This window comes from Oryzias latipes, chromosome 21 (genome assembly GCF_002234675.1).
Source record: "Oryzias latipes chromosome 21, ASM223467v1".
Lineage (NCBI taxonomy): Eukaryota > Metazoa > Chordata > Actinopteri > Beloniformes > Adrianichthyidae > Oryzias > Oryzias latipes.
The window spans coordinates 3,748,267-3,775,805 of NC_019879.2; the positions used below are offsets into that span (position 1 = coordinate 3,748,267).

General features: G+C 39.1%; 2 protein-coding genes across 2 annotated transcripts; one reads left to right on the forward strand and one right to left on the reverse strand.

The window, feature by feature from the left end:
* Positions 1–139: 139 nt before the first annotated feature.
* Positions 140–7,213, forward strand: LOC101172854 (ankyrin repeat and SOCS box protein 11-like). The gene is made up of 7 exons (XM_004081419.4): positions 140–503; positions 1,498–1,577; positions 1,678–1,785; positions 4,085–4,235; positions 4,307–4,441; positions 5,682–5,870; positions 5,948–7,213. Exons 1-7 carry the CDS (start codon positions 422–424, stop codon positions 6,070–6,072), a joined length of 870 nt encoding a protein of 289 aa, XP_004081467.1. The 5' UTR covers positions 140–421; the 3' UTR covers positions 6,073–7,213.
* Positions 7,214–10,052: 2,839 nt separating this feature from the next.
* On the reverse strand, positions 10,053–27,539 carry LOC101154817 (gastrin-releasing peptide receptor). Its single transcript, XM_004081511.4, has 3 exons — positions 26,180–27,539; positions 22,722–23,073; positions 10,053–10,863 (listed from the first exon to the last, which is right to left on the reverse strand). The coding sequence occupies exons 1-3, from the start codon at positions 26,557–26,559 to the stop codon at positions 10,549–10,551; spliced, it is 1,047 nt and encodes a 348-aa protein (XP_004081559.1). The 5' UTR covers positions 26,560–27,539; the 3' UTR covers positions 10,053–10,548.

The following is a 27,539-nucleotide window of genomic DNA, read 5'->3' on the forward strand; positions in this document are numbered from 1 at the left end:
ACTTCTTTTAAGTTAAATTTATATATAATTGAAAAACACGGAGCGTATCTTCAAACTTACAGACGTTTACTAAGCCAGTTTGGGATTTTATTTTTTGCCATACATCTTTTTCCTCCATTCATAAATACATTCTTTTTTCATAATTTTTAGATTTTTTTTAAGTCAAATCAACTTTCAGCTTTTAGTTGAAGAAATGCGATTAAAAATGTGTTTTTTTTTTTGGTGAAAAACTTTGAATTGCTTGTTGAAAATGGGTGTTTCAGCTCCTTTTGTTATGCACATGCAGAGGTTTTTTTGTTTTTACTGAATGAGGGGGTGTGGGGGAAGTCACCAGAGGAGCAGATAAGAGAAGAATGAAGGCCGGCTTCAGGTTTGTGGAGCCTGGGAGAGTTTGTGAAGGAGTCTGCCTACTTTTAAAACGATGGCTGCCGTCCGAGCAGTGGGGTCACAGCCGAATCCCCTCCACATCTATGGAGGTCGGACGTGTAACCTGTTGATGGCTGGTGAGTTTTTACATGGTCCTCGCAAAGTTTTGGTTCAGTTTTGCTGTTCTGTGGGAGAAATTAGAAGATGCGTATCTGGTTGATTGCTATTAATCCTTCAATCCATTGTTTTGCTGTTTCTTTTCTATTTTTCATTTTATTATTTTGTATTTATCCCACAATGGGAAATTTGTTCTTCGCATTTGACCCATCCCCTGGGGGAGCGGTGAGCTGCAGTCGAAGCGCTCGGGAGGCAGTAGCGTTAACAGTCTTGCCTAAGGGCCCTCACTGGCCATTGATGGGGTAATTGCCCCATTACCATTCCCCTCCGGGAATCAAACTTTGGTTTCCTGCGTGGTAGCATTTCACCTTTCCAACCAGCCGCTCTTTCTTTAGTACAGTATCTTTCAACATTTTTTGGCACTTAACTCCCACAATTTTTACCTATTTTAACCATTTAACCATTAAAATATTAAGCTCTTCCAGCAATGACTTTTCTTCCTTTAAATCCTTAAAAGTTTCTCAAGATATTCCAGGATTCCCATTGAAATAGATAGGGAATCCTTGGTGCAGAAGCTCGCTGGTTTGATACATTTTTCACAAAAATATCTTTTTTTTTACTGTGCTGTCTTTTTTACTTTATTAATGTTCAACTTTGATCATTTCTTTATTTCTTTATTTTTTTGACAACTATTACCCATTAAGTTTCATATTCATTCACCAATATAGCATTCAACGCTGCATTTTATTCTGGAAATGCAGCTCCTTCTATTGTTTTTAATTGTTTTTTAACTTTGAAAAATAAGGGTTTGCCTTTCTTGGAATAACCTAAGAGCTTTCTGTCAAAGTGGCAACTTTTTGTGTTTTCTGCATATTCCGTATTTATATATTTATGTATTTGTATATTAAGTATTTATTTCATTTGACGGTGTTGCTACTGCAACTGAATTTCCCTACGGTGATTAAAAAAGTTGATCTTAATCTTCTGACTCCTGTTGTAACGCCTTGGTCTCAGACTGGTGGTCAGACAGAAGTCCTCTCCATGAAGCAGCGTCCCAGGGCAGACTCCTCCTCCTCAGGTCGCTTGTTGCACAGGTGCAGATGTGGCCTTTCTCTCCACCCATCATCACACACAGTTTGCCTGACCAGTACAAGGTCACAGACATTTTGAGTCACCTTATAATCCCACCTACAGGGCTTCCACGTGGACACGCTGACCATGGATGGGGTGTCTCCCCTCCACGAGGCTTGTCTTGGAGGTCATTATCACTGTGCCAAGTTCCTGCTGGAAAGCGATGCAAAGGTGAGAAGGTCTGAACATAAATATTTTCACATTTTAGACGCGTTCACAAATATGCAATTTAACCCTCTTGCAGAAAAAAAAAGGCACAATGATCATTTACACGGGAACTGAAGAAGTTTGTAAGAATAGTTGTATGTTGAGTTTAGAAGATGCTTTTTTCTCGCGAAAGCTGGCTTCTTCAGAAATCTGACACGAGGTTTTTGTATTTGGGCTATGTCTGAATTCCTTCACTACTCACTACATAGTGCACAACACAGCTTGTTTACCATTTTCTAGTGCTGTCTAAATCTACAATTCCCTAATCCAGTGACCTAGAAATTTCCCGGAAGTCTCTGCGAAAAACCAGTGTACATCGATGCTCACTAGATTGGCGAATATAGACCACAATGCATTGCGTTTGGACGATTTCTTTTCAAAGAAAATGTATTTAAATGTATGTTTTAAAATAACATATTAATGTTTTTATCTTCAGAATTTAGTGAATGCAAAAATGATTGTCACAAAACGCTCATACATCAATTAGATTTTAACTTTGTGAAAACGATGATGTCATATTCACTGTTTAAACAAAAGAAAAAAAGAAGTAGAGAGCATGGTGGTGTCCCAGTTGCTTTTAAAATCCAGGGCAATACATAGTTTTTTATATAGTAGTTCGGGGTTAGGGTGGGAATTCGGACACAAGGTCAACCAGTTTTGTGAGCAGACTTCAGGGAAGTCAAACCCCCCCCTACCCTAATTATGGAAACCTGGTTTGTGCTTAAGAGGCCATCTACAGCTGCAGTCTGGTGTCTCAAAGGGGTGTAAACTAACCTAACAATGGCTCTGAAACTGCTGAACCAAGTGATCTCCTCAGCAGGTTGTAGTACCCTGTGGAGGGGGGGTCAGAATACTTTCCACATTTCTGAAGCTGTTTTAAAGTTCCTTAGACAAAAGAAGTGCTTGGAGGACCATCTTTGTGGCTCTGGACACACCAACGGTCTATTCACTTGTAAGCGGCCCTCATGTGTCTTCATTAGCTGACTTGTTTTGGTCAAGTTTATGCAGATGATGTTTATTGGGCACCAACTCCACTGATAATAATGCCCTTCCATTTTTTCTGCTTACTCGTCACCACAAAGAAAAGTGAGTAATTTGGTCACGTATGAAACACGACTGAGAGGGACCGAACGGCCAAGGAGGAAATCAGAAAATTCATCAAATTTAAAAGAAAGTTGTTTGTTTTTCTTTACAAAAAAAACCTCAGAGTATTTACAAACTAAGATTTTCAAGAGACCTGTCAACAGAAAACAGAATTAACTCAGGTAACAAACTTAACTTAACCAAACAATTACGTAAACTGACCTAACCAGAAGACAAACCAGGGGAACATACTGTACAGCGATCAGACCATATGAGGGCATGGGGGAAGCCAACAACGTCTGACAAAGACTACAGAGAAGGCTAAACACCAAAATTGGTCATTCGGTGGAAAAAGAAAGGCAAAAAAGTAAAAATACAAGATTAACAAATTAATAACCGAAGCAAACTTAATTTAAATAGGTCCATTGTTTCTCCCCTTGGAGACGTGTATGGATGCCCAATTGCTGGACTATTTCAAGACCCACTCCACTAAAAAAATGCGTTTGAACTGTTTTAATACATGCTCTATTTTCTGTTGATGGAAGGCATATATGAAAGAAAGTACTGTAAATTAATTTTGCATTTCTGAGCAACTGACAAAAATGCTGTTTGCAAAAATTCAATTCAAATCATACATGATTATATATCCAGTAGCTTGAGTGGCTTGAAAATTTTACGTCACACAGAAGAATTGAAAAAACAAAAACTGTACAGTTCTATAAGATCGTATTTGTGACGTAGAAAATACGCTGGGGGAGCCACAAGCTCCCTGCTCCGCTCCATTCTGATGCATCCACTCGCAGACAAATAGATCCATGAGCGTCTCTGCTTCCGTCGCCTGAGCTGGAATCTGGATCTAAACTGTGCGGCTGGATAGCTCCAATAACGCTTGCCAATTTTGTTGCACCGATTGGGGTTGTGAGGGGGGCTGTGAGCCATAGCGGGAAAAGCACATAAACAGAGAGATGATGGGAAATGAGGTAGGGCTCACTCCGCTTCGACAGGAAAGGCAGATTTTCAAAGAGCAAATCTGACTGTTGTGACGGCGGCACGTTAACGTTGGTAGTGGGGTCATCTGGACCCCACAAGGCAGCGCAAGGGTTAACGTTTTGCCTTTTTTGTGTGTGTTTTGCCCATCCACTGTTTGGCATCTAAAAAAAAGTGCTTTCTGTTGTGTCAGGCAGATGCAGCCTCAGCAGATGGCGCCACACCGCTCTTCAACTCCTGCAGGAGCGGCAGTGCTGCTTGTGTTGGGCTCCTCTTACAGCACGGTGCATCCGTCCACAGCACACACCAGCTGGCTTCACCCATGCATGAGGCCGCAAAAAAAGGTGCCCAAAAGCAAGCGTTTGAAAGCGTGCTTCCCAGCTTCGGCTCTGATCCAATGCTCTGTTCCCACCAGATCACAGAGAGTGTCTGGAGCTGCTGCTGGCCTGCGGAGCTCAGCTGGACACGGAGCTGCCGGAAGTGGGCTCCCCACTTTATTCTGCCTGTGGAGCAGGAGCGGCTTCCTGTGTGGAGATGCTGCTGCTTGCAGGTGAAGGAATACCCAACTTTAGTTTACTAAAGCTGTTTAGAAAGTTTAGAATTCCTCTAGTTATAGAGATATGTAATAAGTAGCGAACAGAATCAAGTTTTAAATAGAAATTTGAAATATTGATCCAAAATAATGGTTTCCAAAAGTAAGTTCTCTATATTTTACATGAATGAATTCCTTTTTTAGTCACATGAATCTTTCAAGCCTGATTCACTTCTTTAAAATAGGGACAGAATAAAAAAAATATTAAACCGATGTATCGTTTTGTTGTTAACCAAAAGAGTAAAAGAGTAATTACATCGTCTCCATTGGATTTCAAAGCTGTGATAAACTTTTACTTTACAAATAACTGCTCAGAAGAGGAACAGTAACCCCGGAGAACTCGAGAACTATTTTATTCTGGGCTTTTAAAGCTTATTGGTCCTTTTTGTTTGTTTATTTTCAGCAGCCCAAAAATGCAAATAAAATCAATTAAATAAAGAAATTGCAAAAGGTTTACATAAAAGTAATAATAATAATAATCATTAATATTATTAGTAATACTTACAAGTTAGCTAGGTTAAATTAAGAAAAAACCAACAGTATAGTTTTATCTCACCCCCAGAAAAAAACAAATCAAGGTTTGAAAAATAAAAATAAGATTTAAGGTATATAACTAATCAATATCGCGTCTTATGTGTTTTTATTCAAAGCAAGCCCTGACAGAACTGGAATAATATATCTGCAACTTTTGTTCTGAGTTTTATCAGGGAACATCCTAACATTTTATCGCTTTTTAAGATTATATCACATCTCAAAAGAGCTTTGGGAGGAGAAGTGTCTTAAGGAGACATTAGGGGGAGAAAATGGTCACACTTTATTTTGAAGTGCAGCACCGGCACATTGGAAGTCAGGGTTTGATTCCCAGGGGGCGCAATGAGCTTCATCCACTGTGGGTCTTTGGGCAAGACCCTTCATGCTGACTATGTAGCCACAAGCAGACCAAGTCTGGGTCTCCCTGTGCCGGTCCCCAGCCCGGATAAAATACAGGGTTGAGCCAGGAATGGCGTCAAATCAGTGACAGCTGATTCGCTGTGGTGACCCCTAAAGGGATATGCCAAAAGATGAACAACTATAACAACATACTTTATATTATCAGTTTTTATTTCTAATTGGTCTGATATTTTAGATTTTATATATTTACACCAAAACATGAGGTTATATGGCCCACTGAAGAAACCTCCTGCTCCGATAAATGTAGGTGCAGATGTTGGCGTTGGATGCGGGCGGGACAGTCCTCTCCATGCCGCCGTTCAGAGAGGGGATCTGGGTGTGGTGGAGCTTTTGCTGGACTTTGGGGCAAACGCCTTTTACGGAAATTCAGAAGGAAGGACTCCTCTGGATCTGTCTGCACCAAACAGCTCGGTTAGATTTGCTCTGCAGAGAAGAGGTGTGTGGAAAACGTTTCATCCGTCAATCTGTCTTTTACAAACTGGAGCCGAGCAGCACCCTCTCCTCTCTGCTCAGGTCCGTACTCTCTGTCTCAGCTGTGCCGCTTCTGCATCCGCAAACGTCTTGGACGGAGTCGTCTGCACCGAGCCCCCAGCCTTTCCCTGCCTCCCAGGATGCAAGACTTCCTCCTCTACAACTGATGCACCACCTTTTGTACTTGCTGCAGACCCAGAAATGTGAAAATCAATCCATCTAGACGTGGAAAACGGGGTTATCATAATACAAGATCAGTCCAACGTGCATTTACATTTTATTTTATTTTTGCAGCCGACTATTTTTAGGAACGTTTCCAAAAGCCTCTTTTTTCCCACAGGTTTGTGTACCTGTATAAACGCTTTTGTTGCTCCACTGGGAGCAAAGGGAGTGTCGCTAAAATCAGAGTCTCTTTAAAATGAGGGCAACAAAAACAATAAAAAACAGTATTGGCTGCAGAGATGCAGATGTGCGGTTATCAAGCTTCTGCAGCCACCACAGCTGCAAGCAGAAGAACATCAATTATCACCGTCTGTCTTTCTTTACAGATAATAGTTTTGAAATCCTCTTTTAAATCCACTTTACATAACAGCAGTTATAAATAGTATATGGCACAGAGTCATAACCTTTGTTGTTTCCAACCGTTTTAAGTTTATTCAGAATAAAAGTAATTTTATTCCAAAAAATTCAATTTTCCTAAACCCTTAATAATCTTTGGACTCACCGTTGAGTTTGCCGGTCATGTTGGTTGTTGAAAATGATGCAGGAAAGACCCCGACCCCCCCATTAGTAGACTTTTCATTCAAACTTAGACGTGAAGGTTTCAAAAAGTTTTGAGCTTTGACATTTTTGGTTTAAAAAAAAACAAACACACGAGTTCTGACACAAAATTGTTATCCACCTGGAATAAATCCTGGGAACATTGTGTGTAGTTTAGTGGAGTTTCTGCCTGGGCTTGTGTTTCTTCTTCACAGTTTTTTTAAGTTTGTCCTTTTTTTGGATTTGTACATTTGTATTTGTTCTCAGTTGACCTTGAAAACTGTTTGTTTTGTACATTTCTTTTAAAGACTAAATTAAGTACCGGTACTTGGAAGTGACGTTTTTGCAGTTTTGGGTTGTTGGTGGAAATATTGTGAACTATAAACCAAAAAAATATCTGTAAAAATAGAAGAAGAAGCTGGGATTCTTTTAAATCAAGCCTTGCTACAAAAACCTTTTTAAGGATAAATGATTGGAGCAAAGGGTAAAGTTCAATCTTAACAATATCCACATGAAAAAATTACTCAAAATAAATATTTTTCAAATTTTCTAGGTTTTTTACTTGTAAACTTTGAGCTGTTGCCTCGTTTACACAAACTTTTCTTTAGTCTCAAACAAAAACCTGAAATGAAACTATTATAAGATGTCGTAAGGCGTTTTGTTCTCACAACAGGACAGTCAGAGACATTTAAAGCCCATCTCCGTTTATCTTTTGATCTATTTTCAAAGGCCTCTCAGTGGTCGTTTAATAATGATGACGTCGTTTTTAGCTTGCGGTAAATCTTAAAAACCTGTGTCGTTTTCTAGGATATAGTTTCTGCACAGTGGCAGTAGTTAAAAACTGCCTCAGTATCGTGTGGGGACTGTTGGCACAGAGCAACCCCGCCCCCCTTCCACTCTCTGTTACTGAGATCTCTCTGTTTACACGCTCTTAAAACAGTCCCTTACTCCCCCCCCAACCTCACATGAGCGAGGCAACGAAAATGCCATGTAGTATTATTCCTATCCAGCTGTTCAGTTCCAAACCAGAGATGCCAGCTCAGACGAGGAAAACAGAGACGTACGCGGATCTGGCCTAATGAATAAGCTCTTTTTTAAATGGTATTCATTCGTCTGCTCCTGATTCACGACGATTTGATTAAAGAAATACTCAGAAAGGCCATTTTAAGCTTCATTTTCTTTATGAGCAAAACACCAAAATCACGGTTTTTATTGCAGAGGGTCTCTAAGGATTTACATGTGTTCACCTTCCATGTGTTCCATGGAGGGTGAACCTGTAGCTATGAGTCCAATTTAAGTGTGGGGGTGCATGTAAGACCACCAACAACACAACGGAGCCAGCCGAGGAGACGACAAAACTCCTGCAGAGAAAGTGGCGAGCGGTGGGCTTGAGCTGTGCGTGGTGGCTGGTGCTGTTCGGGGGGGAATTAATTTTCCAAATGCCACCCTGAAAGGTCACTTCTGCTGAGTCCCGAAACACGTTGCTGGACTCGATAAAAACTGACGGGTCTTTAGTCGGGCTGCAAAGGAAAAGCTCAGCCTTCAGAGGAACGTCTGGAAGAGATACACGCCGATTTTATCCGTTTAATTGTGCGTTTCGTCGATGCATGTTAATTAATTTATTTTAGCGTCTATTAATTTCGCGCCTCCTGTTTTGGCTCCACTGACATGTGTTACTCTGTGGGAAAAAGGTCAGAGCTTCAGAGAAAGGGCCTGAATGAAGATTTTCCTCAGTGACAAATCCATTCCAACATTGCATGTTACATGTTTTGTCCTGCGATAATACAGTGGCATTAACCTATAATTAAATGTGCGTTTCCTAAATGGTGATTTATCACAGAAGCAGTTCAAGTATCTTGGGGTTTTACTTTGAAGTACTTGTCAAATTTAAGATTTATTACAAGATTGATCTTTTTTTTTTATGTAGACAAGATAGCCTGCTCTTATCTACAAATCCTTAAAAGCAGGGGCGGAGCTACAGTGGTGCAAAGGGGGGCAGCTACCCTCCAGCAAAAAGCTTTGCCCCCCAATTTTGAGTCAAAATTAGCAAAATTATTGACAAATATTAAGAAATCACCATAACAAGCTTCAGAAAATCGTCGTCTTTCTTTTTAAAAGGAGGTCATTATTTCAACGCTTTGATGTACATTTCTATTGGGCTTGAACGAGGCTGACAGTCTCAGGCTGGGAAATGCATACATTAGAACACATAAGACTTACATTTTAGATTTAGTACAAACTTCCAGAAGTGTGAGCTGTGTTTGGATTTCCTTTGTTTGTTTGCAGTGAAAGAAAACAGAGTCATTTGATGTTTAGAGGTAGCAGTGGATGCAGTTTATCTTTGACTCACACAAATGTTTATTTGTTTTCCCAAGCAGGTGTTATGATGCTTTGTCTCCTGGTACCCTTACCCTTTTTGGGCCTTCTGTGATCCCGTCTTATGCTTCACTGAAGTCAGTCTCCTCACCTGGTCACTCAAGTACACGTGGCTCACCTCCTCATTGCTAGTTCCTCGCAGTTTTCATGAATTGCGTGCTGAGTTTGGCTGCCTTTGGGTTTGTCCATGGAAAATCCTCACAGCAGGAACATGCTGAAAAAAACAGAGATGTCTTTGTGCCAAACCACATTTGCAAAGAGGTTTGTGTGAAAGAAAGTCTTCAAATACTGATCGACATTTACTGCATGTCAAATAAGGGTGAGGGGATTCTTTTACAGACATAAAATCACATGGAAATCCTTTCACCCAGCGGTCACCATGTTCTTTGTTATCCCAATTTTTTGTTGTGATAATTTGTAATCTGTGAGATATTCAAGTTATAAACTGGCCATTCAGATGGGTGGTCTCACACTGAATGTTCGAAATGATTGATTGACCAATTCTCCCAAGCCCACTTTTGAGTGGTGGGAGTGGACTTCCAACAAGCTCACTCCTGATCTGTGAGAGTGGTTGCCATAGAAATGATGACTCGGACCAATCGCTGCTTACTGACATCGTCTGGTTCCAACATGTTGGAAAAAGAAATGGTAACTGAGTTGGTTTCCTTCTGTTGGAGCCATGGGTGACATCACAGTCACTCAGTCCAGTTCTCATATACAGTCAGTGGAGGAAGCTAAAGTGTGTATGGGCGGAGCATCAACACTAAATGCCTCCAATAGACGGGAAAAGATAATCAAAATGGATCTGTTTACAAGAAAGATTATTGTTTGATGCAGTATCATATGTCTGGCAGCAACTCAGGATGCTATGGCCTCTTTAATGTTTGCATTCTTTAGCAGAGATGAAAATAGGGAATATTTCTTAATTAGGGAGAGATCTGATGTAATGTTTTTCCACTTGGAAAAGAAAAAAACAACAGTGGTGACTGACTGGACTGGGTCGATTGTTCATTTTTATTTTTTTAAATCACAGCTTGTTTCCTTTAACATTAATATCCTATTTTAAAATGTGAAATCAATTACATTAAAAGCTAAAATAACAACATCTACAGCTTTTATGTACAGCAGACGTGAAATCTTTTCAAACACAGAACTGACACATGGATAAATATTATATATTGATTATAAATGAATGAAACGTGCTGTTTGATAACATCACTGGACAGAACAAAAGTGTAGCTCCAATTTCCTGTCAACCTGACCTTTACATAGTTTACAGCGAGGCTTGCAGAACACTGTTCAGGCCGTCTAACAGGAGACAAGCTGGTTCAACAGTTAATACATCGAGGCTGTTTAGTCATTTTCAATCAGACTTTGACTGCCACAAAAGCAATATTACAGAAAATGAACTTTTTAAAGCAGATTAGATGGATTTACAACACGCTGCTTTGGGAGGGTCACCCAAACTGAAGGGTCACCTTTGAACTGAAGACCAAAGGGGGCTTTCCTCACACCGTGGTCACGTTTGTGCTTGCACTGTTCTGGCTGCGCAGTCGCTTGGGAGAGCTGCAGCACAGCAGCTGCTTTCTGAAGTGCTTGCTGAAGCTCTGGCTCATCAAGTACAGGGCGAAGGGGTTGACGCAGGAGTTGGCGAAGGCCAAGATGCGAGCACAGACGCTGGCGATGAAGTGACCCAGGGACGTGTCCACCTGGTGGTAGTGGAAGGAGCGGTACAGGTAGATGGCGTGGCTGGGGAGCCAGCAGACTGCGAAGAGGCCAACGAACACCAGCACAGTTTTGGCCAGACGCTTCCTGGATTTGATCTGAAAGAAGGGGAAGATCATATTTAAAATACCCTCTAGAGATTTCTCTCATTTTTTTAATCATGTGTTTGTGGGTTTTGTGAGCTGGAACCCCAATTTATACAAAAATGAACAAACTAATACTTAAACACGCCCTGAGTCTGTCTGCTAAGAAAATTTAAGTTTGTTTTAATGGAATTATGAAAGTGCATACACTTTTCCATGATATTTAAATTCTTTGGAGAGGCTGTGTATATAAATATTTTTCTTCATTCAAATAATTGTGAAAATGTGTAGTTGTGATGTAGAAAACATGCTGGGCGGGCCACGAGATCCCTGATCGGCTTTATTCTGAAGCATCCACTTCTAGACGACCAGATCCACGTGCGTCTTTGATTCCTCGCCTGAGCTGGAATCTGGATCAGAACTTTAGGACTGGACAGCTCCAATATTAGTTTGCCATTCTTGTTGGTCCGGTACTGTTAGGTTTGGGGAGTGAGGGGCTGTAACCTAGCCTGCAAAGAGATGGATGACGGGATGTGGGGCGGGGTTACTCTTTGCCAATAGTCCCACCCACAACTCAGAGGCAAATTTCTGAGGAACTCCTGCCCCCCTGCAGAAACTATGTCCTAGAAGACGACAGAGGTTTTGTTTGTTTTTATTTCTGGCTAAGAACGACCACTGGGAAGCCTTTGAAAATAGATCAAAAGATTTAAAATGATTCCAGGAATAAGTATTAGCAAGAATAGCCATCCAGAAAAAGATTCCACATCAGCCATTCCTCTGTTGACCCCCTTAACCCTTGTGCTATCTTAGATGACCCCACCCTTACATTGACGTGTTCTCCCTACCAAGACAAAGGTGGATAAAGGTGGAAAGATTTCATGTAATCCATCGACACCAGTGAAGATCACAAATCATTGAAGAAAAAAAGGTTCAGAGCTCTGTCTAGTGGGTCTAGATGACCCACCTCCCAATGTTAAAGTGCCTAGGATAGCACAAGGGTTACGCAGCTGCACTCTTGGCATCAAAAAAGAAAACTGGATGAAGACATTTCCTGGCTCTGTCAAAATATCCACACAAAAAAAAGAAAAAATTGCCTTTTAACTCCTCAAAGGTCAGCAACCAAACAGCACGCCCTCTTTGTTTAATCCTAAAGACAGGAGCATTCCAGTCTCCTGTTAGTAACTGTATTGTGTCTGTGTTATCAAGCACGGAAGTAAAAAACTCCAAATTAGTTTTCAATAATCATAAGGATATTTATTTACATTTTATTTCTATAAAAGCAAATTAAATACAATTGAGCATTTCTTAAGAGTTTGATATTTTTATCAAAGCAATAAAATCATGTTAATTATACATCAGTATGAAAAAAGAGCAGATATTCCCATTTGAAGGGACTGTCTATTTGTATGTGGTTGCATCAGAAGTCTGTTTTGTTTTTGTTTTTTTAACAGTCATCTTAAGCGTCTTCATTGGGTCCCTGTGTGTTTGCTGAGCCCCTCAGCCGTCATACTTCATATTTCAGTCAGGCACCACTTGCCCTTCCCACTAAACTGACATGAATTTAGGTCGACACGCTTCATACTCCAACGACACGATCTGTTGCAGCACAAACGCTTCTTCTAATGAGCGCGTATGGCGCTCTGCAACAATATCTCCTCTGGAGGGTTCAGAGTCGTGATCCAACGCCGAGCGCACACGGAGAGCAGAGGATGGGCTTTTTCGTCTCCTACTGATCGAGAACTTTTCTTCTGCCTGGAAAGAAGCCCCAAGCCTTTTTCAAAGATTCATCTGCCTGCATGCGATTTTTTAAATCCATCTCCGACTGTTGACACTTGAAACGACTGATGGAACCAAAGAGTTTGATAGAAAATGGAAGAAAAAGAAAACCAAGATGGGCAACAACAAAATAAATAAAGCCACAACCAGAAATGTTAGCCAGCTAATCCAGCCAAATGATAAATAAATAAAATCAACTAATAAACAAACACAACGGAATGACTTTTCTGCCACTTCAGGGTTTCTTTAACCTTGAACAACTTTCTTCAAAGTTAGTTTGATCATTTAGTATGTTTAAGTTTTAATCACGTTGGGTAGCAGCAATAAACAGCAGCAAATAAACAAATAAAATAAAAATGAATACATAAACACATAAATAAATAAAAAATTAAAAAAATACAGCAGCTAAATTTGATCCTGTGGGTCAAATTTGTCTCATTGCTGCAAAATTCCAGCTGGTATGACTTTTTTTTTTTTTTTACAATAAAACTCTACAACTTTATCTCAAATGTTACTTTACTCATTTGTGGAAGATTTGGCCTTATAAAATATTTTTTAAAAACTGAGGAAGGTTTTTTAAGACAAACATAAAAACGTTTTATTATTATTTTTTTCTGTTTTGTGGACATTAGAGCTCTCCGTATCTTCATTTGAACCCATGCTCATCTTTTTTTATTCATCAATAGTAGGTCTGGGCGATAAATTGATTTTATTGATACATTTAAATGTGATGTTTTGAAAGATTTCTTTGGGGGAAAATCAAGATTTGAATTTGGCAGGACTTCTGTTGCCTGGAGGAAGGTCAGCCCGGCCGTTGATGCGCGGATGTGAAAATGCCAACAAGCAGAGAGACGCTTGTTTTGTGACTTCAGACTTGGAGCATCAAACCACACGCTGCAAAATCCATTTGAAGGCTGTTGCTACAGGAAGTGGGAGTCGCACACAGACTCTGTGATTAAGTGTTTGTCTCACAAAGCACCTGTCACACTGTCTCACAAGCATTTTTACAGATTTTTTCTTTGTTGCACTGTGTGTTCATATCAGCTTCCAAAGGAGGTGTTAAATAAAACTGTTTTTGTCAAATATATTCAGTCATTTGTAATTTTTGTTAAAAAAAAAACATAAAAAAGAAATAGGAAGAAAGAAATCAATTACAATCAGAAATTGAATTTGGTATGAAAAACTCTCAGAGTTTATTTTTTGGCCTTACTAATTTTTGAGCCTTACTCAATAGTATTCAGCAAGCTATTGAACTTGGGATGGATTGATAAGTGATGTTTTGTGTATTGTTTCCAGATCGTCCCAAGAGGGGACCTTCATCAAGAACAGGCTAAAAATACAGAAGGTCAGTACCAGACCCCCCCAGAAATGAGTAAAATGGTATGTCCGTATTCCCACCCTAACCCCTATATAGTGTTGTTATTTTTTTTTTTTTTTTTTTTTTTTTTTTTTTTTTTATTGAACTTTTCAAATACAAAACATACAAACTCCAGCAGAGGATGAATACACCACAAAATACAAAAACACTAATGGGGGTAAAAAATACTCTCAGTCATAAACATTAAGTGTTGAAACACTTACAAAAAATACAAATAAAAAATAACAGGAGCCAAATGATAGCACAGGACAGACACTAGAATAAAAGCCACAAAGAAATTTGTTTAGATATTTTTTTAACACCTACCGAGGATTGTAATCTTTTCAGTGAGGAATAATATAATTTAAAATCGTTAATAAAACCTGGGAAGGAGGGCTTGGAACCTCTCCACTTGCAACAGTGGATATGGTATTTTCCTAAAAGTAAGATGATATTAATGAAATTTGAGAAAGAATCATCAATATTTTCCATAAACAGCATGACATCAGAAATACCAAAAGGGGGAATATTCAGTTTTAAATTAATCCAATTCCTTATTTGAGTCCAGAACTCTTTGGAGTAATCGCATGAAAAAAACAAATGTTCCAGTGTTTCCTCATTGGAGTTACAAAAAATGCAAGATTCCACATCAAATTTAAATCTGCTTTGAAGAAAATCGGAGACAGGATAATATTTATTTATTATTTTGAAATGAGTTTCTTTTACTTTGGGCAGAACAGGCCATTTAATATACTTTGAGTGTGCTTTAACTAACAGAGATTGGCTGTTGAAATAAGAGAAAGATCTAAAAGAGGCTCGATTATGGACATGATAAATTCTTTCTTTTAAACAGTTGTTCAAAAGATTGTTATTTAGTTTAAAATCTAAGAAATTACATCCATTTATCTGTAATTTTGGTAATGAGATAATTGTTCTATGAGGAGTAAAAACAGTGTTCTTTATTAAATGAATCAAAGCAGCAGGAATAGCTCGACATACTTTTTTAAATTCTTTAAGGCTGCAGGTGAGACTGTATTTATCTATAAATGAAGAAAAAGTCAATAAATTACCGTCACTGTCAGTTAAATCTGTAACAAAAAGAATGTTTCTGTCAAACCAATCCTGTTTAAATATAGATTTCCTACCAACTAATACTGTTCTGTTATTCCATAATGTTGATCCATGGGGGGTAAAATTGTGAATAAATATCATTTTCCAAAACTGAAGAACCTGTTTATGGAAGTTGGACAAAATGAATGGAATCTTGTTGACTTCAAAATCACATTTCAAAAGGAAGTCTATGCCTCCTAAATGTTTAAAAATGGATCTTGGGATATGAAACCACATGGAGTTACTATCAACCAGAAGAGCTTTTAAAAAATTAATCCTGAAAGTACCGACCATAGCTTCAAAATCTAGAGCCTTGATGCCACCATTATCATAACTTTTGACCAGTTGGGAACGTTTGATATAATGTGTTTTGTTTTTCCATATGAATTGAAAAATAATAGAGTTAACTTTCTTAATGTTTGGAGGGGATATGTATAAGGAATAGCAGGGATAAATAATCTTAGAGACGCCTTCTGCTTTGGTTAACAGATTTCTCCCAAAAACAGTTAAATCTCTTGTCAACCAGCGACTTAAACTTTTCTTTATATCAAACAATCGATTTGTAATGTTGACTTCTTCCCTCCTTAATGTGTTTTTAGACAATAACACACCCAGATATTTCACTTCATGAACAACCCTAATGGCTTCAATAGTTTGGTGCTGACACGAGTGAACGGGGAGGATTTCACATTTGGAAATATTTAGCTTCAAGCCTGATGCTTTGGAAAATAACTGAAGCCTACTTAGAGCTTTAACAACCTCTGCATCGTTTTTTAGAAGTAAAGCAGTATCATCTGCAAACTGACTAATTTTGTATTGCTTTTCAAAAATAGAAATACCTTGAATATCATGACTATGTTTTATGAGGATGGTTAATAACTGAGTGGCTAATATAAACAGTTTGGGCGAGATGGGACAACCTTGTCGGATACCCCTTTTAATTACAAATCGGGGAGTAATTCCTGGATTTAAGGAAACTGAACTATAAATATCATTATAAAACATTTTAATAATATTACAAAATTTATCACCAAATCCTAAAAATTTCAGGGCTTTAATTAAAAAGGAATGCTCCAATGTGTCAAATGCTTTATAAAAATCTAGAAATAATATTAAACTATCTGGGTCAACAAAGTCACAATAATCCAATAAATCTACTACCAACCTGATGTGATTATGGATATTTCTTCCTTTAATGAATGCTGACTGACACTCATCCACTAAATCCTTCAGTCCTGTGTTTAGACGTTCTGCAAAAACATGAGCCAAAATTTTATAGTCATTGCATAACAAAGTAATTGGTCTCCAATTATCCAAATATAAAGTATTTTTATTAGGTTTGGGGATTAAAGTGATTAACCCCTGTCTCATTGTGTTAGAAAGGCTGCCTGCTGAGATACATTCCAGAAAAGCTTCATGTAACAAACGTCTAATATCAGTCCAAAAGAATTTATAAAATTCTGCTGTTAAACCATCCAAGCCAGGAGATTTCCCAGAGGACATCTTAAGAACAGCAGCATCCATTTCCTCAATGTCTAAATCGTTTTCCATAAAATGTTTAAATTCTAAGTCAATGTTTTGGTTCAATCCTTCAATGCTTTCGAATAAAATTTCACAGTCAGCTTCGGAATGATAGGACTTATATAAATTGGAGTAAAATGTGTGTATTTCTTTGTTAATTTCCCTTTGGTCTTCATAAACAAAATTATTTACTGATAGTTTGTTAATTTGCTTTTTTAATTGCCTTTGTTTTTCAAGATTAAAAAAATATGTGGTATTTTTTTCTCCCTCTTCAATCCAGCGAGCTCGGGATCTTACAAATGCACCTTTAGCTTTTTCAATATACAAAATGTCTAACTCGCTTTGTAATTTATTTAATTCTAATAATTCCTCAGTCGACAAATCCATCTTTTTACATAGGTCATTAATATTTCTTAAAATATTTTGTTGTTTTAGACGTTTCAATCTTAAAGCACTTTTACTAAATTCAATTGCAAGACTTTTAATTTCAAACTTAAACCATTCCCATTTACTCACAGGTGACATGTCCAAGACATTCACTTCTGTTATTAATTCTCTAACCTTGTTGCAAAAACAGGAGTCTTCCAAAAGCATATTGTTGAATTTCCAAATTTGAATTAAATCAGTTACTGACCGATTACATTGAAGGGATAAAGAAACAACACAGTGGTCTGTTAAGGGGGAAGCAGAAATGGAACATTTATCAATATATTTTACTAATGATGAAGATATTAACCAATAATCTAACCTTGAAGATTGTCCATTTCCTGCAGCATTAAACCATGTATATTGCCTGGTCACTGGGTTCAGAATTCTCCAATAATCAACTAAATTGACAACATTCATAAATTCAACCACCAGATCATCAAACTTGTGACATTGTGCTCTAGGTGGATGTCTGTCTAACCAAAGGTCTGGCGCCAGGTTAAAGTCACCTCCAACTATGACATTATCAGTTAAATGAGCATGTTTAAGGTCTAGAATTTGTTTACATAAGTCTGAGAGGAGTGTTTTGTTTTTAGCTCTTTCATTATAACCATATACACAAACCAAAATAAACATTTCACCGTTAAACTCAAATATTAATATCAACCAATGGCCATAGGTATCCCCAAAATGGTTAATAACTTTTCCCGGGAATTTGTTTAAAAGTATCATAACACCAGCTGAATGAGAGGTCCCATGACTGACATAAATAGAATCACCCCACTGTAATTTCCAGAAGTTTACATCTTCTTCAACTGAATGGGTTTCCTGCAAAAAAACACATTTAGCTTTCTGCTCCTTACAAAATAAAAAAATAGCTTTTCGCTTAACATTGTTTTTAAGCCCCCTAGTGTTTAAAGAAATGAAAGAAAACATTTAAGAATTATCAAAAGCACAGCAACCGCAGAAGATGTGCAGGAATGAACAATATTGTCCTTACCAGACAATTCAATGAGCATTCTTCACCAAGAACATGAACTGACAGAACACTAACTCTCACTGACTGTAATCTATTGAGGGTCCACTCTTCGATTGTCGATCAGCGCGTACCCCTCCTTCAGGAACGCTCTCTGACCCCTCTTCCTCGCCTCTTGGACCAGCGGCCACAGCTTGGCTCTCGCCTCCCTGTCCTCCTTAGAGAAATCTTCTTTGAAGTGGATGTGCATTTCCTTGCAGACTCTCGCCTCTCTTGACCGTTTCCACACGTCATCCCGGACCACTCTGGACACAAACTGCAGGATTATCGACCGCGGCATATTGTTGGAAGTCGCCGCGCTCCCCTTTCTTCCCAACCGATGGACCGTGTCAACTGCCTCTCGCAGGCGGTCCGCGCCGATGGGAACCACCCTGGTCAAGATGCCGATGACGGTTTCTCTGATGTCCTCTCCATCCTTCTCAGCCAAACCATTCAGCCGCAGATTCCACCTCCGTTTGTAGCGAGCATGCTCAGCCACCGCTTCCCTTAGCCGCTTGTTGTCTCCTTGAAGTTCAGCCACTCTTTTCTCCAGATGTTCTAGAACTCCTTTATTCCTTTTTATAGCTTCTGAGTTGGCATCAATTCTTTCGTCAAACTTTTTCAGTAGGGCTGTCTGCTCATCCATTTTGGTCGTTTGCACGTCGACCTTCTCCGTCAGGGCGGCCACGGCTTCCATAATTCTTTCGAACATACTTTCATCCTGCAAGTTCTGCCCGCTCCCTTTCTTTTGCTTTTTAGGATGAGGTGCTTTGACTGGAGTGTGTGCAAGGTTCACTAACTTTTCTTTGGACCTTTCTCCATCCCCTGTAGTGACTTCAACAGCTTCCTCAGTCATCTCGTGAATATCGGACTGGGAATAATAGTCGTGCTCGTCCATTTGCATTTCGGTTAGCTTACTTTCGATTTTCAAAAGGAAGAAAAAAACAAGTTTACGGTAGTCCGCGATTCCTCTCACAAACTTTAAATAGAAACTTAGAAAAAATTTCAGTGTTCTTGGTTATAGAATGCAAAAAAAAACTCACAAACAAGGACAGAAAAAAAAACTCTTACACCGGAGCCCGCAAAGTACGTTCGTTCATTCCGCCATCTTGCCTCCTCCTATAGTGTTGTTATTATTATCGCAGCTATTATATATTGCACTACATAGTACGACGGAGTTTTAGGGACGGAGTTTTAGGGCCACGGTGAGGAAAAAAAATTCTGGCCAACGTGACGAGATTAAAGTCGTCATGTCGACTTTAATCTCGTCATGACGAGAAAAAACTCGACACAAAGTTTCGAGAAAAAACTCGTCTTGTCGAGATAAAAGTCGAAATAAAGTTTCAAGATTAAAGTCGCAAAAAAACTCGTAAATTTACGAGATTATTGTGGAAGTGAGCATCATGCAGAGCAGCAGGTGAACGCCGTGCAGCAGCAGAGCAGACCACCTAAACTTTGTTAACAGGTGAGCTGAATGTTTATTGATAACGTTCCAAATGTCTGGAGGCTCATTTGATTGATTTACAAGTTATTAAAGTTTTATTTATTGATGGTTGGTTTGCAGGATCTCTGCAGCCCGATGAAGCCATCGGGAGTCCCTGCAGCTGTTTGCTTGAATCTTTTCTTCCTCCACCAAAGACCAGATCTCTACGTTTGTGTGATGCTTCCGTCTGAGGAGGAGAAGCACTTTTTGCCTTTTTCAACGTTGTAATGCTAATATAACAGACTATTTTCATTCATCTTTGTTTTTTAATGATCAAACGGGTCGCTTCATCTGCAGGAGGGGGCGTATGGAACACTGTTTACTTCCGCATTGGTGATCGGATGACAGGTTGATGACGTAAGGTGACAGATGAACTTCAGGTTATGTGAATGAAAAGGAGGATAAAGGCCGCAGCGATCCTCTACACCCAAACGTGTCTCTGAGCTCCTTATTTTACAGATGAAACTCCGCTTTACACCGAACTCCGGAAAGACTGCTACACGGAAAATAATCTGATTTTGAGTCGCCAAAAGACTCAGAATCTCTTTGTTTTAAACCTATAATCCGGAAATAAAGCTTCACAAAAGGCTCCACATATTTCATCTTCAAGCTAGGCTCCGATAAACGGACAACGTCTGGGTTTTCTCCTTGTTAATCTATGAATTTTTCCCCGTAAATTTACGAGTTTTTATCTCCTAATAAAATTTCTTTTTTTTGGTGGCCATAAAACTCTGTCGTAAACTCTTAAATACAAAGCCACTAGCTCACTAACATTAGCCATAACACTGAATACTCCTGAAAGACTCAGCTTCACTTCTCTCGCGCAACATTGCGACTTTAATCTCGAAACTTTATTTCGACTTTTATCTCGACAAGACGAGTTTTTTCTCGAAACTTTGTGTCGAGTTTTTTCTCGTCATGGCGAGATTAAAGTCGACATGACGACTTTAATCTCGCCACGTTGGCCAGAATTTTTTTCCCTCACCGTGGCCCTAAAACTCCGTCGTAACATAGTGCACTATATAGTGCGTTCGCTATTTTGTAGTGCTGTCCGAATCCACAATTCCAAAATTGAGTGCCCTAGAAATTTCCCAGAAGTCTCCGCAAAAAACCAGTGTGCATCAATGCTCACTAGATCGGCAAATATAGACCACAATGCATTGCGTCGGAGCAATTTTTGCCCCAAAAAAGTAACGTATATTATTATTTAAACTTATTTTTTGAATAAATCTTGAATAAAGACAGTGGACTCATTAATAACCGTCACAAAACGCAATTAGATTTTAACTCTGTGAAATCGATGACGTCACGTTGGCTGTTAAAAAAAAAAAAAGTAGTGAGCGTGGTGTCCAAATTGCTTTTAAAATTCGATATTAGTTGAATATAGTTTTTGAGTAGTTAGGGATTAGGGCGGGAATACAGAGACACTACCAAAGAGTTCTTAAAATTTGAAAAATAGTCGGTAACACTTTATATTAAGATTCCTTAACAAGCTTTGTTAACACATTAACAAGCATTATAAATGAATTTATAGGGTGTTAGTAAGACATTTATTAGTACAATAAGTCTAATAAGGTTTATTAAATTACTTAGTTAACACATTTACAAGCATTATTATTAGGATGTTTTCAAGATGCTAATGATGCATTTACTGATATTATAGGTGCTAAACAAATGTGTCAGTGTTAATAAGCTTTATAAAATTTATTAACAACCTTTGTTAACAAATTAAGAAGTATTATTATTGTTTGGGGGTCTAGTAAGATATTTATTAGCATTATAGATGTCTCACAAAAGCCTTACTAACACCCTATAAATTCATTTATAATGCTTGTTAATGTGTTAACAAAGCTTGTTAAGGAATCTTAATATAAAGTGTTACCAAATAGTCTTTTAATAAGCAAATAAAAATTCTGCCAATGGGATAAAAAAAATGGTCTTACCAGGAATTCTTTATGTGTTTTCTCAAACTAAGCTTTTTTTTTTTTTTATAGAAAAACTGTCTAGGATTATTTTTCAAGAATGTTTTCCTTAACCCTTGTGCTATCTTAGATGACCCCACCCTTACATTGACGTGTTCTCCTACCATGACAAAGGTGGATAAAGGTGGAAAGATTTTATGTAATCCATGGACACCAGTGAAGATCACAAATCATTGAAGAAAAAAGGTTCAGAGCACTGTCTAGTGGGTCTAGATCAGTGTTTTTCAACCTTTTTTGAGCCACGGCACACTTTAACCTTGACAAAAATCCCGCGGCACACTAGCATTAAAAAAAAAAAAATAACGGATAAAAACAGTCTGTATTGATCCACAGTCCCTCCATGATCTCACATGCATTTTTGTGCTAATTGTGGCAAAAAAGCTGGAAGTTGCAGCTGTTTTTTCTAAGAGATGTAATAAAAGCTAAGTTAGAAGATTTAAAAACTTTTTGATTTGTGTTCGCTGTTGTTTCAAGACGTTAAGAGGAGAGACTCGTGCGCCAACACGCTCACGCTGTCACTTTTAAACCAATGCATCATGGGAGATGTAGTTAAATAATCAGCCGAACGCAGAGAGACTCGCGTCTCTGAGCTTCATTGTTTTGTTCACTTGTTCCACGGTCTGACACCGGATTCTGTGCAAAGCTACACCGCTAAAGACGAGCTTTAGCTGGTATTTTTGTTAGAACTGAGCGACTTTATCAGCAGAATTCAGAGCAAGGAAGTGAAGACTTTAACCACTTCTGATTGGTCAGACTGATGACGTGTGATTAAGAATCCAAGAATGATTGGTGGAGACAGTTAAAGGGGCGGGACTTTTCAGAAAATGGCTTTAGTTGCTGCTAAATCGCGGTACCGTCATTCTTATCAAAATGTTTTTAATAGAATCAAATAAACACGAAGAAAAAAGTATTTTTATGATCTTTCATATAGCTAATTTCTTAGTGTTTTATCAGGACCTGTTTGGATGAACAAAGAGCTGAAATCCTGGAGATGGAAAATGTTTTTAGATCAGTTAATGAGGACAATTTCCCACGGCACACTTGACCATCTCCCACGGCAGACCAGTGTGCCGCGGCACACTGGTTGAAAAACACTGGTCTAGATGACCCAACTCCCAATGATAAAGTGCCTAGGATAGCACAAGGGTTACAATAAGGGTCTCTTTACAACATTTCCGTGTTTGCAGAGTAAAAAGATGGCACCTGTTTCTGCACATGCAGGTGTCCCTCGGCTGGGAGGTCCGCAGAGCTCCTGACCAGACTGCGAGCAATGAAGCAGTAGTAAACCGAAATGATGAAGAGCGGGATGATGTAGAAGATGAGGAAGGAGGCGGTGGAGTGGATCTTTGGGTGCAGGTCCCCGGCGTGGGGGTAAGGCGCGCAGGTCACGAACGTCTCGTTGGTGTGGCTGGTGGTGAAGGTGTGCAGGTCTGAAAAGACGGCCTCTGGAACGGCCAGGGTCACGGAGAGCAGCCAGATGGCCGCCGCACGCACGCCGACGCCGAGCGAGGCGCTGGGTCTGTGCATGTCCAGGGGTCTCACGATGGCTTTGTACCTGCGGGAGGCACAGACTGTTTGAGGATCAAATTAGCTTTAAGGAGCTCATCACAGATCCATTAGTGGGTGTAATCAGAGAGAACTGCAGGAGAATGTTTCATCATTTTGTCACGGAGCACTGCAACTAACCTCAATCAGAAAATGTCTTCAATCGGCATCTAACTGTGCAGAGAAAACAACATTTCTGCTTTCTCCGAGGTCACATCACGCCGTCACTCAACACTATAGGCTTAACTGTAGGACCACATTGTTTTTGCTATTCGTCTTTCTTACTGCGCCTCTGACAAAAACCACAGATTAAAATCCTCACCAAAATGTATTGAATGACACCCCCCACCCCCACCCCCACCCCGATGACATCACAGCAGGAGAAACTGACAAAAATCAGGAATGGGGCCAAAATCTGTAACAAGACTCAAAAATGATTTTTCGGAATTTAAAAAAATACACTCTTGTCGAGGATCTCCAAAGGAAGTTCTGAAATGATTATATGATTATGGGATGGCCAGATGACCCACGGCTTGGCGACCATTTTGTGGCAAAGTGTTTAATTTAGTGATTTTCGCACAATATGGGAAAAGAAAACTTCACAAAATTTCACACACACAGGTTACAAATGAAGTTTAATTGACCTTTGACCTCAGGAGGAGGCTGCCATCTTGAAATTTCTAAAAAAAATACCTTCAGAACCTTCCTGTAAATCTAAAGTCCTCGTGTGGATGTTGATTTATCGCCTCCTGACTACTTGGAAAAAATGTTGGTTTTTCTCTTTCCAAAACGTGAAGTTGATGTTGTGATGTTGCTCGCACATTTTTTGCTGGAATAAAGTTAAACTTGAATACCCAAAAAGCAGGGCAGGCTGACAGAAACAATGTGAGATATGAACATATTAGCAATGTGGCCATGGTTTAAAAAAAAACCTACGTTGCCAAGGAAATCCAAATGTTTACTTTTGCCAAATCCTCTAAAAATGACACAGACCTATTCATCGTCCCCGAACAACCCAAAAGTAAAGTGGTTGCTATGGAGATAAAGAAAAAGAAAATCTGCAGTTTTGAAAAAAGCGTTTTTTTTCTTCTTTATGAATTTGTCACATGCCGCTTTGACCAGAGTGGAAGAGGCAAAGCGGGAGGGTGAGCGGCAGCTGCTCAGCCAGTGATGGGCTGGCAATGGACGGGTATGGCGCCCGTGGGCCGTACAACTCCACTCGCAACTTTAATTTTAACTTTAGTTCCTCCGCAGAAGCCATCTCTCCTTCGTTTCAATTCCGCATCACCTCCGTTTATAGCAGAATCGTTCTCCTCTGCCACTTTTACACACCAAATGTTTTCCTCTGAGAGCTGGAGAGCAGCAGAACGCTGGAATAACGCAATGAGCTGCTTTCATGTTTACTTTATCTCCACTTAAAGCTGCATCTGTGACCTCCCTGTCCTTAATGGAATCACAGTCTAATCTCACATCAGCACAGGAACATTTGAATTATTAGATGTCCTCAAGTCAGAGCCATCAGCTCATCTCTGCAGGAGTAAAATTGAGAAAAATGTGGTTGCATAGCAACAATAAATTAAGAAATTCATTCGTTTTAATATGGTAATAAGATGAAAATACAGTATTAGAAGATGAATCTTGATTTTTTTTAGGGGTTCCTTCATAAGCCAGACGTCTGAGACTAATTTTTTTTACACGTTCTTAATCATTAATAGCCTTCATCTGATGTTGCAACTTTCTCTAACCAATCACAGACGAGCCTAAAAGTTTAAATTTGATCCTATCGGCTCTCATTCATGCTGGCCTGCTCCTCCTCTTCATCACTCGCTCCTGGAGCTTCAGCTCCTGCCTCCTCACGATGACTCATCTTCAGTCCTCTTCATCCTCCAGGGCTCGCTCAAAGCCCTCGCTATTATGCCAGAAATATTTATTTGGGCATCTTTTCATCAGTGTCTCTTGATTACATCAGAAAATTACATCAACAAGAATCTCCTGTTTGCTTAACGATCCCCATCAACTGCTTTTATATTCTGACGCGACTCAAATGTGCTTCAGAGAAGAGTGGAGGAAAATGAGGAAGAGCAGACCGATTTTCTGACAGCAGTGCTGGGGATTCGTTTAAACAAACACGACAGATTAAGTGTGACAGCTTGGGTCAGACATGTTTACAAAGCCAAAGCTGAATTGTGTTCCATCAACTTTGGTTTGTCTCTTGTTGTGCTAAACAAAACTGGTTTGAGGGAATTCTTCCAAGGAAAAAGTCCTGGAGAATTCTACATAATTCAAATATTTTAAGCATTTTTTTAGGCTTATGCATAAAGGTACATGTTTTAGATTAGTAATTAGGATCATTTGGATTTTTATTACAAACATTATAATAGATTTGTGCATCACTGTCTGAGTTTGTGTGAATAAAGGTCCAGCTCCATTTGTTGACGTTTTTTATTTTTTTTATTTTTTTTATGAAACTCGAAGAAAAGTTATTTTTTCTGAAAAAGAAAAAAAAAAACATTATAGATTAAAAATCCTGCAGAAACAAAAAAAAACATGTTGGTGTGTGGAGAGAGTACTGGGATTATTGCAAAACATTACAGCAAAAATGAACGAGTGAAGGTTTTTGACCTAAAGTTTGAATAATGAAACCAGAAAATGATCTTTTAATAATGTACAATTAAATTGTAGTGATGTGCTTATTACTTCTGTCTGTGTGAGGCAGTCCAGACTAAATAACCCCCTAAATGTTGTATTATGCTAAAGATCTGAAAAGCTTTTCATAGGTCTTCAGGAAAACTGACCAAAGCAATTTTAAAAAAAGAGCAATATTTAGCATTAAAATGCTTTTGGGTGCAATCCTTGAATTGTGGTTTTTAATGTTCTGTCACTTTTGCTTTCATGCTATTTAAATAAATAGATATTTTGACTTAAACAAGATCATTTAGCCCTCTATTACGAGTCTGTTTTTGTAACTTCCAGAAATCTTTTTTTTAAATCTGCTGGTAATAAACTTAAAATCATTTGGAATAATGTCTATATTTTGATTGATTATTTAAGCCAAAAGTTCAGCTCCAGATCTCAGTGAGGAGAGGAGGACAGAAATGGAAGGATGGGAGTTGTACCGGTCAGCAGACAGAGCGGTCAGGGTGAACACGGACACTCCCACAGACGTCAGCTGGATGAAGGGGATCAGTTTGCATCCAACCCGCCCGAACAGCCACTCGTCCACCAGGTAGCGGCTGGCGTCCACCGGCGCGCAGGTGAGCAGCAGCAGCGCGTCCCCCACGGCGAGGCTGGACAGGAACAAGTTTGGCACGGTGCGCATGGACTTCACCAGCAGGCAGGTCTTCACCAAAGTCACGTTCCCGACGACCCCCACCACAATCAGGATCCCGTAGACCGCGGCGATGCCGATCCCCGGTAGCCAGACGCGGTGCGCCCAGTGCGCGCTGGAGGCGTTCACGCACGGACCCCCGCCGTCCTCCGGGGTCAGATCCTCCATGGCAGCGCGCGGCAGAGGGTAGGGGGGCACAGGTTGTGTCTGATATGTGCTGCTGCGTTTTGCTTCTTTATAAAATACCAGCCCCCCTGCAGCCGCGTGCGTCACCTCACATAGGGAAATGGAGAAACGATGGAGACGATTATGATTATCCACAATTAGCGCACAGACTGATGTGATGACAGGTATTATTTATCATTTGAAAAAGAAAAAGGTATGTCGGAAAAGTGCAGTTATAAACGGAACCTGCTATGAGTGAAACTAGAGCAATTAAAACAAATATGCAGCAGCCCCATCAGGAAAAAAAAGAGTTCTAATGTCTTTTTGCTTCAAGACAGAAGAAATTAAATGTAATGGATATTATTGGTCATCTGTTTTTAACACAGGGTTATGATGTTTGCACTGAAAAAATAAACATGATTTTCTTAATATGTGAAAAAGACACCTTGTGGGCAGAAATGGTTTCAAATTTCACTTAGAAAAATGAAAAAATGAAGAGTGTTTAAGTGTTTTGTGAGTGAAATTGAAGCATAATATCAATTGACTAAGATTTATTTTCACAATATGCATTAAGGGTGTTCCAGAGACATTTTGACCCGTTTTGGCAACTTATTTCGTGATATCTCAAGTTATTATGCCATTGGAACCATCCTGATCATCCACAGCATTCATTTAACATTACTTTTGGCTCAGTCGTCTCAAAGACACTGAGTTTGACAAGTGACACATTTTTAATATGGATAAATCTGATAATATTTTCTGCTCACCATCAGTAAGCACCCCACTTTGTTACTTAATGGGTGATTTCTGGAAAAATGTGATGTATTTTAATGTAATCAAATAGCATTTCATATTTTGTATTTGATATTATTGTTACTTATGGATTTGATGAATAATCTGCATTGAATTGACAGAAAAAATGAGCCTAAATTGATGTTAAGAATTGGATTATGGTTTTTACCGTTAAAAAAAGTTAAATAAAG

Bases quoted from the DNA above. Each gene is read 5' to 3' on its own strand.
- LOC101172854 (XM_004081419.4), top strand. From the start codon at position 422: ATGGCTGCCGTCCGAGCAGTGGGGTCACAGCCGAATCCCCTCCACATC. The intron at 504-1,497 runs GTGAGTTTTTAC...CCTTGGTCTCAG, and splicing joins GTGTAACCTGTTGATGGCTG to ACTGGTGGTCAGACAGAAGT. The intron at 1,578-1,677 runs GTGCAGATGTGG...TCCCACCTACAG, and splicing joins TCAGGTCGCTTGTTGCACAG to GGCTTCCACGTGGACACGCT.
- LOC101154817 (XM_004081511.4), bottom strand. From the start codon at position 26,559: ATGGAGGATCTGACCCCGGAGGACGGCGGGGGTCCGTGCGTGAACGCC. The intron at 23,074-26,179 runs GTACAACTCCCA...TGCCTCCCGCAG, and splicing joins ACCGCTCTGTCTGCTGACCG to GTACAAAGCCATCGTGAGAC. The intron at 10,864-22,721 runs GTGCCATCTTTT...CCCTTCTTTCAG, and splicing joins ACCTGCATGTGCAGAAACAG to ATCAAATCCAGGAAGCGTCT.